The 19,092-nt window shown below is 46.5% G+C and overlaps 1 protein-coding gene across 1 annotated transcript in view; it reads right to left on the bottom strand.

Annotated features, from left to right (window-relative positions):
* Positions 1-207: 207 nt before the first annotated feature.
* PPP2R5A (protein phosphatase 2 regulatory subunit B'alpha) overlaps positions 208-19,092 on the bottom strand; it is a 229,891-nt gene continuing 211,006 nt past the window's right edge. The window contains exons 9-13 of the mRNA XM_082252330.1: positions 6,734-6,784; positions 6,506-6,625; positions 2,372-2,499; positions 1,961-2,062; positions 208-410 (exon numbers count right to left, since the gene is read on the bottom strand). Of these exons, the coding sequence (XP_082108456.1) occupies positions 284-410; positions 1,961-2,062; positions 2,372-2,499; positions 6,506-6,625; positions 6,734-6,784 (528 nt within the window). The 3' untranslated portion in view covers positions 208-283. The remainder of the gene's footprint in view (positions 411-1,960; positions 2,063-2,371; positions 2,500-6,505; positions 6,626-6,733; positions 6,785-19,092) is intronic.

Genomic DNA, 19,092 nt, shown 5'->3' on the forward strand with positions numbered 1-19,092 from the left:
CCTCTTTAATGACTGTCTCCTGTGTTGTAAATGACAAGTGCACTTTAATAATTGCCTGTTAGGAAGATCATCAATAAGTTGCACCGCAATTTATTAATGCCCCCTCCCACAGACCAGAAAATATTCAGCAAGGGATGCTATTCCCTGTAAAAACAGTTTTCTTGTTTTATATGGACAATGTCAGTTTTATTTATTTTACATTTTCAGAAAAAACAAAAAACAAAAAAAAAAAAAAACAATGTACAAAAGTTTGCCTATGAAGCAGAGGTTGTTGTCACGTGGGTTATTTGGCACTTGTATTGTTCTGTACACTTAAAGCACTCTTCTGTTGATCGACCAAGACCTTATTCATTTGTAAGTCATCAAGCTTTCTCCACAGCTCCTCACGCTCCAACTCCTTTTTCTTCTCTCTGATAAACACAAGGATATGAAACATTATCCACTTGACCTTGGGAAGATTTACCCATCTTCATGACCAGGCCATTTTTTGCTAGATTGCATAACGTCACTTTAAATGACAGACAATAGCATGGTCAGGCAATACTGTATATAAATTAAATTTATGTCATTTTTTGCCCACACATAGAGCTTTCTTTTGCTGGTATTTAAATGCCACAGTTTGGGGTTTTTTTTTTTTGCGCTATAATAAAAAAAAGATCCAAAAAAAAAAACCCCCACAATTTTTACTTTCGGCTATTAAACATATCCAATAAAAAATTTAAAAAATCAAATGTCTTCATAAATTTAGACCAATATGTATTCCGCTACATACTTTTGGTAAAAAATCCCAAGTAGTGTATATTGATTGGTTTGTGCAAACGTTTTAGCGTCTACAAACTATGGTATATATACAGGAATTTTTATATATACATATTTTTTTTTAATGCTAGCAATTGTGGCGATCAGTGACTTCTAGCGGTACTGCATTATTGCGGCGAACAATCTTATATTGACATTATGGGGTTAATTCACTAAGAGTTGCATACCGGCAACTAAAATGCGGTAGTCAGTTGTGAAATGTCACGTCACTAAGAATTTAGCGGTAAACACCAAATGCGTTGCTTTATTTAGGAGGTAATTACCGCATTATTTAATGCATTAATTTACCACATTGAGCTGGCCAAATGCTGCATCCGTAGATGCAAGTACATCTACCTTATAAAATTTTGTGAATGTGTGCACAGACCACCACGTAGCCGCCTTTCAAACCTGAACCACTGACGCCTGATGACGGACGGCCCAGGAGGCACTAAGAGCCCTCGTAGAATGCGCTTTAAGAGGGAAAGGTTGGAACCTGACCCTTAATAGAATAGGCCTGCACCACTGTCTGCCTGATCTACTTGGAAATGGGTTGCAGCAGACGCAGCCTGCCCCTTATGAGGCCCATTCGTAAGAACAAACAAAGAATCTGATTTTCTAATCGGTTCAGTCACTGTCAGGGTACACTCGAATCGCCCTGATCACATCTAAGGAATGCAAGGCAACTTTCTTAGGATGTTTAGGCTTAGGACATAGGGATGGTAGCACAATGTCTTCATTCATATGAAACCCCGAGACAACCTTAGGAAGGAATGACTGACAGGGTTGAAACACCACCTTATACCTATGAATCACCAAGTAAGGTGACCGTCAGGACAACGCAGCTGGGACTTGCTGATAGGCTCCTGATGTGTACAATCACAGCAGGCAGGCAGCGGCGTCCGGGTACGCCTCTCTGCATCTTAAGGGAAGTTCACAATACAATGTGGGTGGGCGATCCGCAGGTGGTTAAATTTGCACCCAGGGATGCAATTATTGTATGTGGGGATGTCCAGCAGAAGACTAGGATTATGTTTAGAAAACGGATGAGGACGACATTGATGAGTTTAAGGTTTCTTAGCAAGGAAACGTTACTCTGTGCATTATACAATTATTCTTAATGAGTCTTTGGTGAAAACATTAGGGGTTACATTCAACATACTTTTGCCGTTCTGCTTTGTAGGACCCTGTAAGTTCATCGAAGAGTTTCCCGTTCATTTCCATGAATGTTTTCAGCACATTGTACACCAGGGCTACAATAGTCCTAAGAACAAAAAAAATGACATTGGGTTAGAACACTTCCCTATCTAAAATATTTTTAAAAAATGGCTACACATACACTTCAAACTTTTAGAAACTCCCCTATGGTTTGGATTTTTTTACCCAAGATTAGAACCTCCATTCCACCTGGAAATGGGCTATGATCAACAGACTATTACAGAAGAGAGAGCTACATGCATGCCCAAGGTGGAATCGATGCGCTTTTTGTCCCTAACAATTCGGTCTGTAGAAATGTAATCTGAAATCTCACTTTAAGAAAACGAAATTCTGTTGAAGTTTGCAATAGACTTACGGGTTCCAGTGTTCTTTGGAGATTTTGTACAAGCTACCGAACATGATTGGTAGAATTTTGTCAATGTTCTCCTCGATCAGGCTGAGAATATACTCATTGTTCCAAAAGTACAGAGCCCTCTCTGCAACCTGCACAACAGAGAATTACAAATTATGGATGGAGTGACCCACACAGAACATTTCACTGTAATATTTCACATCAGAATTTAACTGGAAGACAATTCTCTAATCATATAATCTAGACAATAATTGCATTGTGCAGGCACAAGATACAGTGGGTGATTTCCGAGTGGAAACTCCCACTGTAAGATTCTAGCCAAATCACAGAAAAATGAATGTAAGGGGCTATGTAGAACTACAGCAAAGCCACTTAATGTGGGCAGAACAAAGCTGCAGAAAAGAATGGGAACAATGAATATTTCCCAAACCTTGGTCAGTCAAGTGCAAACGAGACAATCTCTGCACTGTGTAAGTAAATAACCTGTTATACTTAAAATAGTCATCTGTGTCATACAACTACATTGCTACAATGCTTTGGCTGAAGCCGACACTCATTCATGCATTTCCTAAAAATCATTTATTCCTGCATTTTCACGGGTGAACGGAATGAAACCCTTTCATTTATATATAGGTATTACTTAAACCTCAACTGAACTTTCAGTTGAATTCTCTAAATACATTCCAGGAGTATAAAAACAAAAAGGTGTGCAAAGTCTTACAGTTTGTTTTCCTTAAACACTTGACCTCAGGAGATTTACCCCCCCACCCCCTTCACGACAGCCCATTTTTGCGATACAGCACTGAGTTACTTTAACTGACAGTTGTGTGGTCATGCAACGCTGTACCCAAAATAGAATTTAAGTAATTTTCCCCCACAAATAAGAGTTTTAGATTTTGTGCACTACAAAAAAAAAAAAAAAAAAGTTACTCAAAAAAAGTTAAAAAAAAAAAAAATCAAAATTTCTTCATAAAAGTAGGCCAATCTGTATTCGGCTACATAAAAATCCCAATAAGCGTATATTGATTGGTTTGCGCAAACTATCTAGCATCTAATAACTATGGTATATATTCTGGAATTTTTTTTTCTCATACTAATGATGGCGGCGATAAGCAACTTATAGCGGGACTACGATAATGTTGCGGACAATCAGACACTGACACTTTGTGGGAACCAGTGACATGAATACAGTGATCAGTGCTAAAAATACTGACACTATCACTGTACTAATGACACAGGCTGGGAAGGGGTTGAACATCAGGGGCGATCAAAGGGTTGACACTGTGCTTAACCAGTGTTTTTGTGTAAACTGTGATCTGCTTTTACTAAGGGAAGTGATGGATTTTATTCCCTGCTTTGAAAGGACACAAAATCCATCAACATTTTTTCCCCTGTCAGAACGGAGCTCTGCCTTGTTTACATAGGCAGAACTATGTTATGTGTATCTGCCCGACGATCAGTGGTTGCCGGTGGACATCCATTGTCTGGCACCCGCAGATCGACTTCTACTGTGAGTAATCACAGCAGAAGCGGCACGCGCCTCCTAGGCGGAAGCGCAGAACCATGCATATATAAGTGGTCCTGCGCATAACGGCCGCCCTGTAGCAATAATATCTGCTATGGGTCTGTCGGGAAGTTGTCAAAAAGCAGCCACAGCCAGAGTAGAAAAGCCTGTCCCCTGCCAACATGTTGTGGAGTGGGGCCTTGCCCTCTGTGGGTAAACAATTTCTTTTGTAGAGTTTTAATGCCCCCAACTGTAGCTGGGTATGCAGTTTTTTTTTTCCCCAACTAGAAGGCTAAACGAAAAAAAAAAAAAAAAACCCTCATCCCTGCATCAACGCAAGTGATGTGAATGCAGAGATCTCCCCAGCTGTGCTATTGTATTCTGACAATGGGGAACTCCCCACCATCAGAATACATAGATCAGCGCTTACAGCTGTTGGCTGCAGATGATGGTCGAATGCTGGTTTTCCAGCAGGACCATTTGACAGAAGCCGGTCAAACAGACAGCTTCTGTTAACTAGTTCCCATAAACCGAGGTACCTGTACGTCGGCTTGAAACAGTAGTTGTACTGGGATGATGCCTGGCTGTTATCCCAGCGAGTGGGAGGGGACGTCCCCCCCCCCCTCTGCCAGGGTCTCCCATCCCACCGGGATACCTGAGCAACCAGCCGCCACATACGCCGGCTGGTTGGAGTCCCAAACAAAGCTGGATTCAGCTTCAATCGAGCCTGCGATAATGTAACCCAGAAACTGCGTCACTTCCGATTTACTCTGTCTCTGTGTTGATGTCACAAAGCCCATCCCCCTGAAAGTTAGAAAACACCCCTTAAGCTCACATTTAACCCTTTCATCGCCCCTGGGTTAACACCTTACCTGCCAGTGTCATTATTACAGTAACAGTGCATAATTTTAGCACCGATTACTGTAGTAATGTCACTGCTCCCCCCAAAAGTGTCAAAAATTTCAGTTGGGGATCCGATCTGTCTGCCGCAATGTCGCAGTCCCGCTAAAAATCACTGCTCACCGCCATTACTTTTTTTTTTTTTTACCAGTACAAATTTATCCCATATTCTTCTCCACCCAACTCCTCCCTATCCCACCCCATGCCCTATCTACTAATTAATTTCCCATTTTCGATGTGGTCTCAAATCTAAACCAAGTTCTAGTATTTATCCTGTATCTTCAAGCAAGATTTCCAGATATTTATCAGATTTTTTGAAATCTTCCCATTTTCCCAACATATTTTTAGGTTGTTGCTCTTCCCTATTTCCCAGATATTCCATATTATAAATCACCACATTACCCTGAACGCGCCTGATCTCGTCTGATCGCCATCATTACTAGTTAAAAAAATAAATGAAAATACAAATCTTTCCCCTAGTTGTAGACACAATAACTTTTGCGCAGACCAATCAAAATATGCTGATTGGGATTTTTTTTTACCAATATATAATGTAGCAGAATACAAATTGGCCTAAAATTATGAAAAAATAAGATTTTTACATTTTATTTGGGGAAGGTTATATAGCAGAAAGTGAAAAATCTTTTTCTTTTTTAGAATTGCCGCTTTTTGTTTGTTTATAGCTTAAAAACTAATAATAGCACAGGTGATCTAATACCACCAAAAGATAGCTCTATTTGTGGGGGTAAAAAAGAATCCATCAATTTTATTTGGGTACAGCGTCGCATGACCGTGCAATTGTCAGTTAAAGTAACGCAGTGCCAAAACGCAAAAAATGGCCTGGTCATTAAAGGGGGGGGGGGGGGTAAATCCTTCCGGTCCATAAGTAGTTAAAATAGAACTTTACCCATAACTTAGAAAAAATAAAAATGTTCTTTAAAACAATGTACATTCCACATGAATAATTCTGCTACCAAAATTAGTTTGTGCTGTAAATTGCCTCCAGTACTGTTCCGGTTTCTTCTCGTTGGAGGCTGCCATTTTACTGAAGCCCAGAGCCCCTAAACAGCAGTAAATCTTTAGTCTGTCAGCAGATTTATCTCTACAAATTCAGCACAGTGCCTAATAGAGATCAATTGAGCATGCGCAGAGCAGGGTGAGAAAGTGTATTGCTGGATTTTAAACAGCAGAGTCACTTATTTTTTTAATGTTTTACATAGCTATAGCTGCAAAAGGGGCCAGCCAGAATTGATCTAGCAGGATATAAATTTCTGACTAAAGTTCCACTTTAAACTAAACTTAAGCTTCAAAGACAAACCAGTAGAAAGGTACCTGTAACCAAAGAAAACAAACTGATAAACACATAGACAAAGCTAAATTAAACAAGCATGTGCAGGGATATAGCCAGTAGAGGGAGCTGGCCTCTGGTTTTATCTGCATTGTGTCCAATCCGCCTGTGATATCCAATAAATGCTGGATTATTTTAGGACAGCAAGCTGCAGAAAAGCAAATCAGGAAGGTAATACATGGACTTCCAATGCCCACCACAACCCCCCCCCCCCCCCCCCCAAATGGTGCACTTATTCTTAAATTGGTTACAAAACAGTAGTCGTGAATGAACAAAACTGCTATGCCCGCAGACAGAGGGCGCTTTAGGGCATGTTTTCCTTCATTGCTAGATTCTTTAGTTCCCACAGCAGTGTCTTTGTCCCAGTTTATTATACTCCACCTACCTGAAAGTGAGAACTGGACACACACTTTGATATTTGCTTAAACAGGGGTTCCTGAATCTTTTTAAACTGAGTTGGCTCTATTACATCCAAAATCTCTTCTATTTCACCTAAAAACATCACCTGTGTCAAAAGAAAAATGTCATTATACAATAGTGACTACAATGTGCGAATTGTGTGAAGATTCTTAAATGCAACTTTTTGAAATTAAAAGAAAAAAACATTTATTACCTCTTTTTGGCTACAAGTTTTAGGCCAAAACTTTAACAATCCTCTAATAACCTGCAAATAAAGCAGAGAAAAAATGTAAACAAAGCAATTTAACAGCCTTCGCCGAAAAAACTAATTTCACAACAGCCTTTTAATGTCAGCTCTGCTTTGCTCATAGTTTGGTTTAAATTAAGGATAGACTGATATGGTTTTTTTAGGGCAAATACTGATATTTTGGTCACAAAGCACCGGTATCGGCCGACATTTTGTACATTTAAAGTTTTGAAAAAATAAAGACAATTTTTGACACAAATCTGGTACTGAACATGTTAAGGTTTATTAACATTTTTAACATGAACCCAGCAGGGCTGAATGAAAAAAAAAAAAAAGAGCTCAGAAGAAGCTAGGTGTAACTAAACTATCTGATGTTAGTACAGCAATCTCCCCTGTTGTTCTTTTGTGTTCTGGCAGGGGGATGGCCACCATCAGACAAGGTCATGCCCCCCTAAGACAGAAGCTGGCCGAACGAGCCAACTGCAGTACACATGGGCTGAATGTCGGCTGGTTTAATAGAAACTGCCTGGCATTCAGCTCGTGTGTACTAGGCTTGAAGTGGACGTGAATCCTATCGTTTTCAGCCAAGGAAGCTGCCATCTTGGCCTCTGTTTAAAGCGGAGTTCCAGCCTTTTCACTCACCTGTCCCACGGTCCAGCGATGCGGCCTCCTGAAGCCTCGATCTTCTTCCCTCTGGTCTCAGGGGCGCCGGCATCACTGGTGTGGGCACCCGGCTGTGACAGTTTGCGGCTTCACAGCCAGGTACGCACTGCGCATGCGCGAGTCGCGCTGCGCGTCTTGATTGGCCGGCAATCTTCTGGGACCTCTGACATGTCCCAGAAGATTGCAGGGAGGGAGGGGGAGAGGAGAACTTCCGTTCCCCCCCAAAAAAAAAAATGACATGCCAAATGTGGCATGTCAGGGGGTTTTTACTACCAAAAACGGAAGTTCCACTTTTGGGTGGAACTCCGCTTTAATCTTCAAATGCCATAATGCTGTACATGTGATCAGTTGGGACACCAGCTATTGGATGGTTTGAGCACAACCAATGTGACAGTTACATTCCCGGTAGAGGAAACTGTAAAAACAGCTGCTATACCTCCACTTTAGGCTCTGAGCTATGGGTGGAGGTAGGAAAAAGATAAGGGGGGAGCAGGAGTTGAGTGAAAACCAGAACTGAGGCTGAGCTGAGTCAGAGACTCCAAGGCATGTCAATTGCAGCCTTGGAAGTGGGCACATGTCTTACACAGAGCGTTAATAGGGAAGTTACAAGAAAGGTGGCTGTGGGAATAGAGGGCACAACAGCCTTTGGTATATAAAAAAAAAAAAAAAAGAAGAAATGTATCGAAATAAAGCCTGTGATTTAAATAATGCAAATTAATCTCCCCTAAACTACAGACTGGTGAAACCAATGGAGAACAAATCTGCTCAAAGCATGAAAAGAAAGCACCAGCAACAACATGTTTGCGCCAGGAGTTCAGCTTTAACCGCTTGCCGACCGCCGCAAGTACATATACTGCGGCGGTCAGCCCCTGCCAGGCAAAGTGACGTACCGGTATGTCACTAGCCTGGGAGCCAATAGCAGGCGAGCACGCTCCCGCCCCGGCGAGTTCACGGACACCTCCGTGCGTGTGACCGGCAGACCCGATGTCCGCCGGTCACTCGCGATCGTCCGCTGTGAAGGGAGAAAGGCAGGCGGCTAATGTAAACAAAGCCGCCTGTCATTCTTCCCTGTGTAACAGCAAAGATCTAACTGTCCTGCTATGTAGGACCGTTGATCTCTGCTGTTACATGTAAAGCCACATCCCTGCACAGTTAGAAACACGCCCCTAGAGACACACTTAACCCGTCCTTCTCCAATAAAGTTAACCCCTTCCCTGCCAGTGTCATTTTTACAGTAACAGTGCATATGTATAGCACTGATTACTGTAGTAATGTCACTGGTACCCCCAAAAGTGTCAAAAATGTCAGTCAAGGGTCCGATCTGTTTGCCGCAATTTCGCAGTCCCGCAAAAATCGCAGCTCGCCGACATTACTCGTAAAAAAAAAACAACAAAAATGAAAAAAAAAATCTTACACTTAGCTATTAAATGCAATAACTTTTGCGCAAACCAATCAAAATACGCTTGTGATTTTTTTTTTACCAAACATATGTAGCAGAAAACAAATTGCCCAAAAATGTTAAAAAATTTAGATTTTTACATTTTGTTTGGGGAATTTCATATAAAAAAAAATGTGAAAAATATTGTTATTTTTGCAAAATTGTTGCTTTTTTTGTTTATAGCGTATGATCAAAAAATCGCACAGGTGATCAAATACCACCAAAAGAAAGCTCCATTTGTGGGAAAAAAGGAGGTCAAATTCGTTTAGGTACAGCGTCGCACGACCGTGCAATTGTCAGTTAAAGTCACGCAGTGCCGAATCGAAAAATAGGCCCTGGTCAGGAAGGGGGTAAAATCTTCCGGGACTTAATAGAAACAGGCTCTAGTAGTGAAATTAAACTAAATCAGAAAAGGATGCTGAAGAACCCATTCTGACTAATAATGTAATAGCAGGCATCCTGTGATTTCTGCTCTTATGTAGGACCCTTCTTTGTACTTTTTATACTTGCAAACAACCACTCCTTACAAAGAAAAAAATGCTTACACATTAACATTGCCAAGAGGGTAGTAAAGAGGCAGTGCTGGAATGTTGAATGCTATCTGAACATTTCACAGAGACACATACTGATAACCATTCACCAGTTTTTTTTTTTTACTTCTGGCATTCCAGCTGTTGTAAGGCCATAAGTTTCAGCTTGCTCCACCACTAAGGAACTTGTTCTACAACAGCTAGAGAAGCATGTGTTGCAAGAAACGGCTTTAGACAGTGATGGCACATTGCTGTGGACATTCTTCATTGGGCACAACTTAGAGCTGCACAATTCTGACAAAAATGAGAATCACAATTATTTTTTTGCTTAGAATGAAGATCAGGATGCTCAAAATCTTTTTTATTTTAAATAAATATATATATATTTGTTAACCATTTGAAATAAAGCTGTAACTAGGATGATCAAATGAAATGCAATCAGTATACAGAGAATCGTGAAAATTGAGGATTGATCAGAATCCCTTCCGCCTTGATCCTGCGAAGAAGTCTTGGCAGCAACTTGAGAGGAGGAAAGGCATACATCAGCCGATAATGACCCCATTGAGGCCACCAGTGCGTCCCTGGCGTCTGCCAGAGAGTCCCAGGAGCGGGCCACAAACCTTTGCACTTTTCTGTTGAACCGGGACGCCAACAGATTTACAACTGGAGTGCCCCAACGAAGGCACAACTGATGGAACACCTCCGGACGGAGAGACCATTCCCCTCGATCCAAGGTCTATCGACTGAGGAAAACACCTGCCAATTTTCCACTGCTGGAATGTGAACAGTGGAGAGAGCTGGAACAAATCGTTCCACCCATCGGAGGATGCTGGCCACTTCCAAGGCTGCAAGGACACTTTTGGTGCCCCCTTGGTGAGTGACCTAGGCCAGGGCCGTGTCATTGTCTGATTAAATACGCACTGGACAACCCTGAAGGTACTCGGTCCAATGGACTAGGCAAAGTGTGATCACGCTCAGTTCCAGTACATTTAATTGGTAACCTGGATTCTTCCAGGGACCAGACTCCTTGAGCTGAAAACCTGCCGAGAACCCCTCCCCACCCAGACAGACTGGCATCCGTGGTGACAATTGTTCAATATAGAGGAAGGAAGGATTTCCCTTGTTTGAGCATCGGAGACCAAAGCCACCAGATCAGGGACTTGCTGGTCACCTGGCTCAGCTGGATCTGATTGTCCAGGGAATTTGGATTCTTGTTTCATTTGAGAAGGATTTCCTTCTGGAGGATTCTCGTGTGGAATTGAGTGAAGAGGACCGCCTCGAAGGACGACACGACCCCATCAGTCCCAGAACTCTCATACAGGTCCGAAGGGACGACCATTTGCAGGACAGCAACAGCTGAATAGCAGTCTGGAGTTTTCCGGAGGAAGAAACACCCTGGCTGTGGACGAGTCCAAAGTCAGACCCAGATAGTCCAGTCTTATGGAAGGGACCAGGGATGACTTCTGAAGGTTCAGAATCCACCTGAACTCCTTCTGAGTTCTCATGGTGATCTCCAAAATTAGTCACCAGCACCGTGGGAGACTCTGCACGGAGAAGCAGATCGTCCAAGTAACCCAGGACCGAAATCCCCCGCTGTCGTAACAGTGCCAGGACCGGGGTCAACACCTTTGTGAAGACCCGAGGAGCAGAGGCGAGACCAAAGTTTAACGCCACAAACTGATAATGATCCTCTCCCACGGCACAACGGAGAAACCGTTGATGTCCTGCACTTATTGGGACGTGAAGGTAGGCATCTTTGATGTCTATGGAGGCCAAGAAATCTTCCTGATGTAGGGAAGCCACCACCGTGCGATTGAAATTCATCTTGAATTTTTTTAACTCCGTGCATTCAGGTCCAGGATTGGACGCACCTTTCCTTCCTTCCTTCCTGGGGACCATAAACAGGTTTGAATAAGCGCCTTGAAAAGGTTCCACACACGGAACCGGAACTATTAGTCGCTGTTGTACGAGGTCCTGTACCGCCCCAAGGAGAGCCTGTAAGCGATCCGGGGACAGTCACACTTAGGAAGGGAAGAACCTTACCGGTGGAACGGATCAAAAATCGATCTTGTAACCGGACCATACGACCTCTTGAACCCATTTGTCTTGCATCCTGGAGAGCCACAGGTCCGGAAATCGGCAAAGACGTCCCCCCACCCCACATATGGGCGATGGCGCACTTCTTTATAAGGGACTTCTCAAAGGGGTAACGTCTAGCAATCCGCTTAAGCACCCCAGGGGAACGCTTTGGGCGTTATTATTTTTAGAGCATGTGGTCAAAATACACGGGAAAGGGAAAAACCTTTGCCGCTCTGGATGGCTTGTGAGTACCAAACGTAACCTGTGCCTCATATTTCCAGTGGCAGCTGTGTGCTCCATTTTTAGGCTCTCACCCACAGATACAATCAGTTCGTCCACCAGCGCCTTTTCTTGCGCTGTGGCGGAGGTAGAGATGTCATCCTCACTGACAGAGGAGACAGGGTGCGAGGTAGTAGACCCGGCAGGGAGACCCGCGTCTGCGGTGGCTGAATCAGAATCTGACACATCAGATGAGGCAGGGTAAGGCGGAGGGCGTTTTTTGGCACCTGGCCCTTTTAAGGCCCCTTCCACCTGGGACACAAACTATTCCAGAACGGCCGAAAGTGCATCTATGGACAGCTGGGATCCAGAGGGCCCTGCGGCCTCCTTGAGGGGGTCAGGTGGGGACACATGTTCTGTAGGGTCCATGTTGCACCAGGAAATCCCGTTAGCAAAAGTTGAGAAATTTTTTTGTTCTTTCAAAACGTCCCTCCGCGCTTCAGCGCCCCATGAGGTCAGGCAGAGCGCACTGAAGACCGCCCGCAGAGAGAAAGAGAGACCCCCCCAGACTCACCACCCTACACCAAAAATGCACCAGGAGACCCAGAACGTCTGCACAGCACGTGTCCGCAGCGATCTTGATCCAGAAAGAAAGATCTGAGAATCAGCACTAGGGTATAGGGAGGGGCACCACCAGAGAAAACGCCTCCAGGAACTCCCAAAACAGCCCCAGTAGGGGGGGGGCAAGTAGGTGGGGGGGGTGCGTGACAGGACAGAAGGGAGCCCAGGGTTTTGAGGGTCCGACTGTCCTAGGGAAGGGCCCACGTCCATCCCAAAATCCGACAGGGGAAGAGGGGGAAAGTTTAATCACCATACCAGGAACAAGCGGGCGCCACCTTTTGACAGAACCCCTCTCTGCCGAAGTAGGGGGCTATCGGCCAATAGAAACACTGTAAAAAAGAAAGAACGGGCGAAGCGCCTCTAAGTGCAGTATTTTATTAAAGTCTAGGCACATAAAAACATGGCAACTCACAAGAATGAAAGATGTGATCAGCTCGATGCGTAGTCTGACGGTGAGGTGTCCATAGCTCCACTGCCGAGAGGGAGGAAGAGAAGGAACAATCCCTTCCGGTGGATGGATTCGAAGGACAGGGAGACGCCGGCTACTGTCTTCCGGGACCGGCTCGTTCTCAAGTGTTCAATAGGTATTGAACACTTGAGAAAAGAGCGCGCATGCTCCGTATGAGCTTGGCGCATGCTCTGAAACGCATTGTGTACAATCTAACCCTGCTGATGTCACACAGTTGACGTTGCGTCCCAGCCTGCGTTCCAGCCTGCCACGAGAGAACGAGCCGGTCCCGGAAGACAGTAGCCGGCATCTCCCTGTCCTCCGAATCCATCCACCGGAAAAAGATTGTTCCTTCTCTTCCTCCCTCTCGGCAGTGGAGCTATGATAGGACACCTCACCGTCAGACTACGCATCGAGCTGATCACATCTTTCATTCTTGTGAGTTGCCAAGTTTTTATGTGCCTAGACTTTAATACTGCACTTCGCCGTTCTCTCTTTTCTACTGTTCACAGACTGACTTCCTGTGTGGTGGAGCCGGCCCTCTGTGCAGATTCACTTCACCTCCCATCTCTACGGTTCATCTAACTTATGGACTTACTACTATTCCTGCCATTGTTATATAGGTAACCCCTGTGTTTTCCTAGTATTTTATTGTATTATTGAGAATCTGACATCCCTCACACTGACCGCATTACACTGGAACAGAGCGCCAGCTAATCTCTCTTTTTCGCATTGAATAGGAACACTGTAACTTGGGCCTAGACCCGGTTGAATGCGACCTGGCGAGAGGTTTAACTTGCAGGGCCAGTCCCCCATCCAACTATGTCGCTGCCGACCTAGCGCGGAGCTGAGGTCTGCGCGCACGCGCACTGGCCGGCTGGGGTGACCACTGGATCTATATATGCAGCCCATTGCCCAGATCCGGTGTTCCGTGAAAAAACCATACCCGTGAGAAAACCATACCCTCGTCACTTTCAGTGCACCTACGGAGGGTATGGATTTATCACAGTAGTGTGTGTAAATGTTACACTTGCCGCTGTTACATTAAAACAGCTCCTCTGCAACATGAGTCATCTCCGCTCCTACCCCTCTCTCTTCCCTGATCTCGGCTAATTAATATAAAAGCGGATCACGGAGCCAACATCTCCGTCATTTAGATTTCATACACCCGCCGCCGCTTTTATATTTAGTAGCCGACATCAGGGAAGTGACAGGGATAGGAGCGGAGATGACCCATGTTGCAGCCGAACTGTTTTAATGTAACCGCCGCAAGTATAACATTACACACACTACCGTGATAATTTCATACCCTCCGAGCATGCGCACTTGTCAACTTCTCTGCTGTTCAATGATGTATCCGGGGTTCTGAGCATGCGCACTGCTACGCTGCTCAGCTGTTTCTGACAGGAAGTGACGAGGGTATGGAATTCTAATGAGGTATGGTTTTTTAATGTTACACCGGCATAGTTGCTTGTAGAATCTCTCAGGAAAAGAAAATAATCCGGAGAAAAGCTAACTAAAAAAAACTATCTAGAAAAAAAAAAAACTTTTGCCAGGACCAGAGATCCCAGCAAGGAACTAGGTCCTTACTCCTGACTAGGCAGATTAAAACTGACATCCTATAGCAGAAAGAGAGGGGGTATACCCCTTGGACTGCCCATAGGCATAGTCAGAACTTTTTTCTGCCTAGTGTCCTACTCCTGTAGGGGGGGGGGGGCAGTATAACCCTACTGATATGAAGATCAGACACTGCGTCCGTCAATGAACGATAGAGGAAGCTTGACTACGCCTATGGAGCAGTCCCAGGGGGTATACTCCTACTCTCAGCCATAAGCACTCCATTTTTTCTGCCTAGTCAGGAGTAAGGACCTAGTTCCTTGCTGTGATCTCTGGTCCTAGCAATTTTTTTCATTTTCAAATGGAACTTTTTCCTATCTTTGTTATTTTGTTCCTGTGAGAATCTACAATCAACTGCCGGACTGGGCGACAGACTGGATAATCTAGATCCAAAGAAGGCCCCCCCAGTCTGGCCAGCGAGTGCACGCAGGCCTCAGCTCTACGCTAGGTCGGCTGCGACATAACCCCACTGGACATCTCGGGAGGGCGCATACAACCTGGCCTTGGCCTGAGTCGCAGCATTCCACCTGGCCGACAGCCCCACCAGCAGTTCCTACCCTGTTTCCTGGAATGGTAAATAGCTGTCCCCACTCTTACCCTGGAGGGTTTAGGAGTGGACATGGGCCCCTTCCCTGGGACGGTGGGACCCCTGAGTTCCCCTTCTTTCCCCCAGCCCCTCTAAAATTTTGGTGGTCACTGTGGATCTTCCGCTACCCCCACGGATGAGGTTATGAGCTGGCTTTTGCCATATGCTCTTAAAGGGGACTTATTGGAGTTGCTGCTGACCTGGGTTTTCTGGGTGCGCAATGGGGGGGTTGAGAAGGGTTCCCCGCCACCCTGGGGATTTGGTGACTAGGCCATGGAGGTCCTCTGGGCTCCCTGCTGAAGTTGTTGGGCTGGAGGAGTGGATGTTTTTAGTGACCAGATCTGGCCAAAAATTTAGGCTGCGGCCTTGCAGCCTAAAGGTCGGGAGCTATGTGGGGCGGCCCCAGTGAGGGTGGCTGAAGCCACTACCCTCCATTTGGGCGTCCGCGCTCCCCTCTGCTGCCCTTGGGTGGTCGGCTCCACTGGGGCTCACGTCTACGCGGCTGGGCATCCACAAACCTTTAGGCGGCATCTTGTGGTCTACTAGTCAGGCGCCTCCATTGGGGGGGGCCCAGTGAAGTTAGCTAAAGCCCCTGCTCTTCCTCTAGTCATCTGCCTGGCTGGAATCTGTACACTTCCAAGAAAGAAAAAAAAAATCTAGGCCGTGACTTGTGGCCAGCTTGGCGCCTCCCTTTGAAGGGGAGGCGCTGTAGGGGCGGTTTAATTTTTGATGGCAACAATCCCGACATTATTGTGTAGGGCACCTGCCCCTTTTTAGCGGGGTACCCTGCCTGCGCATCCGCATCGCGGCGGGAAGCCCCCTTTTAAGGGGGCTATTTCCTATTATGCTGGCCAAAATGGAGGGGCTCGGAGGCCAAAACCCCATGTTTTTTGCGAGGTCCAGTAAGTGGTCCATTCGCGGGCCCTTGGTCGGTGTCCCCTCTGCGGGAATCGGTCGGCAGCCCTCCAGATTATGTTTTCTGGGTGAGCTTAGTATATAGCGCCCCCCGTCCTCATCAGATCCTGAATCTGTCTCGACTGCTGCGGACGCAAGTCACCCTACTGGGTCTGCATCCACGCACCCTGAGTGCTCAGATAGGGAGGATGATTGGGGGGGGGGGGTGGGGGGGGTTGGGGGAAGGGGTTCGCAGTACTGGGGTACCTGGACGATCTTCTGCTAGCGGAGTTTGACTGCTCAGCTGGATTCTGATCCTTCAGAAGTATGATCTGGTTCCGTCCACAAAACTGGACTAGAGGCGGTCTCCTGGTTACAAAGAAGATAGGGACTGTAGGTTTGTTCTTAAGTTAAATTTGTTTGTAAGTCGGAACAGGTGATTTTTTTTAGATGTAGCCCCAGCCAAAAGAAAATAATTTAAGTTTAATCTAAAATATTTAAGTTTTCTGGATAGCATAGGGAAGGGTTAACACCCTTGTATGATTTGTTTTGCTGTCTGTGCCCCTGTCCAAAAGATTTCACTTCACTTTCTGTCCCTATGACAACTGGATTTTGAAAATTTTGGGCCGTTGTGGAAACGGGGATTGGTGATAAAGCTTCAGTGGGGGGGCGTGGCCGACGAGTGATGTGAGCGGACGTGTCCCACAGTAGCTCCGCTGGTATCCTGCTATTCTCCTGCTGATCTCAGCCATCCTGTGCCCGATTCACCTGCAACTTTCAGGATCACCTCTCCACATCCTCTGCTTGCCGGCCGGGCCACCATTTCCATCCGGACGGATGTCCTCCCGCGGCACGAAGTCCCGCTCGGCGGCGGACCCTGGCGGCCAAGATGGCGGCGCCGCGACCCGCTCGGCAAAGGAGAAGCAGAAGGAGGCCGCACAGCGCCTGTTCGCAAAGCCTCCAGGTAAAGACCTCGCTCCCCCTCTCTGTCAGGCTGATGTGGGGGATGTGGATATGACCTCGGGGGACTTGGGAGATGCTGGCCCTCTCCTGTCGCTGGACTCTGGGCCTTTGGCCCCCCCTGAGGCGGGAGCGGCGCTGCAGTTGGGGCCTACCTCCCCTTCCGTGACCCTTGACTCGGAGCCCACCCTGCGGGATATCCTTTCAGCGGTCACCACTGGCAACGCTAACATCGCTAGATTGGCTGGTGAAGTTCAGGGCATGAAACTGGAACTGTCCCTAGTACGCCAGGACATGCAGAAGCTGCGGGATCGCACAGCTGCATTGGAGGGCCGGGTTAGTACTATAGAAGATGAGTGGCAACCATTACAGCGGGATGTTCAGTTTCTCCACTCTATTACTACAGCTAATGCAGCCAGATTGGAGGACATGGAAAACCGCTTGCGTAGGAATAATGTGAGGGCGGTGGGAATCCCTGAAAAGGCGGAGGGGAAACACCCTGTGGATTTTATTGAAGCATGGCTGCTGACAACCTTTGGCAAGGATTCCTTTTCCCCTATGTTTGCCGTGGAGCGGGCCCACAGGATCCCTGCTAGACCTCCTCCGCCGGGAGCCCCCCCCAGACCCTTTCTATTCAAGCTGCTCAATTACAAGGACCGCGATGTCATCCTGAATAAAGCAAGAACCACTGCTGATCTCTCTATAGATAATGCCAGGGTCTCTCTGTACCCTGATTTTTCTGCTGAAGTGCAACGCAGGAGAGCTAAATTTCTGGATGTTAAGAAGAGGCTGCGTAAGCTGAATGTGCCATATTTCATGCTTTATCCTGCCAAATTGAAGGTGGTGGCGAATGGCTCGACCCAATTCTTTGACAACCCCCAGGCCGCTGTGAACTGGCTGGATAGGGAGGAACGTCATCTAGCCCGGCAGGCACCCCCCTGAGTTTGGGGACGCTGTTATCCTTTACTGGCTTTGAGTTTCAGTCTATGATGCGGAGCACTGACTGTCCGTTTCCAAGTTTTTCTTTTTTTTCTACAGTTGGTGTTTTTTACCCCCCAATAGGGGTATTACATTTGGGATCACCGCTCGGCTGAGCGAGACTGTCGTGTTTCCCCCCGGATTGATTGTATGCGGTTCCTTTGCATACTGTGCCCCTATCCTGTTGTCCTGCGGGGACATGCTGACTCCGTGGAACGGAGAATGGTTTACTACTGGGCCCTGTTGGCCCCTTTGACTTTGTTTTTTGCACTGCTGCTTTTCCCCCCTTCCCTACCTCATGTTCTTTTTCAGGTGAGACCTCTCAGGCCTAGGACTCTTCCGGCTGCAGATGGCTGGCGTGGACTGCATTTCCTTCTCTACTTACCTACGCACTCAGTGCGCACGCTCCCGGAGACTCTGTTCTGGCGAACTATGGTTGGCAGTGGGGAGTGGTATGTCGGGTGGTTTGGGGGAATTCTGCTGTTACATTTATATTGTGTTTTTGTTAACTCATGGAGCTCTCACAGCTTAATGCATTAATCTTGTCCTGGAATGTTCGGGGCCTGGCGGATGGGGTTAAGCGTAAAGCGGTATTTGCATATCTTAGGAAGCTTAAGCCCACTATTGTCTGTTTACAGGAGACCCACCTGGTGCGCACTTCCACGCATTTGCTACGCTCTCGGGCATATCCTGTTCAATACCATTCTGTTCACTCCTCGTATTCGCGGGGGGTGAGCATGTTGGTGTCCAGGGAGGTGGCTTTTGTGTGCCTGCGCAGCAGGGTGGACGATCTGGGGAGATATGTTTTTTTATTATGCAAACTTAATGGTTTTCTGTGTATTTTGGCTGCTGTCTATGTCCCTCCACCCTTCTCCCACGAGGTTCTCCGTCTATTGGCACAATTTATGGCGCCCCACCCCGATACCCCAGTGTTGGCCGTGGGGGATTACAATAATTATCTTGACCCGGCACTTGACAAATTCCACCCCTCCTATCACGGGCCCGCCCCTATTTCACGCCCTACGGCGTTTGCTAAGTTTTTGACGGAATTGGGCCTCAGAGACGTTTGGAGGGACAGGCAGGCCTCCACTAAATGTTATTCCTGCTATTCGGCCACTCATGGAGGACTGTCACGCATTGATTTGGCCCTGGGGAATGACTCTATGAGGCCCCGGGTGGCTGACTCGGCGTACGAGCCTCGCCTGGTGTCCGATCATTCCCCGCTTTGGGTTAGGTTTTCGGTTCCGGGCTCGGGGACTCGTGGGCTGTGGCGGGTGAACCCGTTCTGGCTGA

This window comes from Pelophylax lessonae (assembly GCF_965119305.1).
Source record: "Pelophylax lessonae genome assembly, chromosome: 3".
Lineage (NCBI taxonomy): Eukaryota > Metazoa > Chordata > Amphibia > Anura > Ranidae > Pelophylax > Pelophylax lessonae.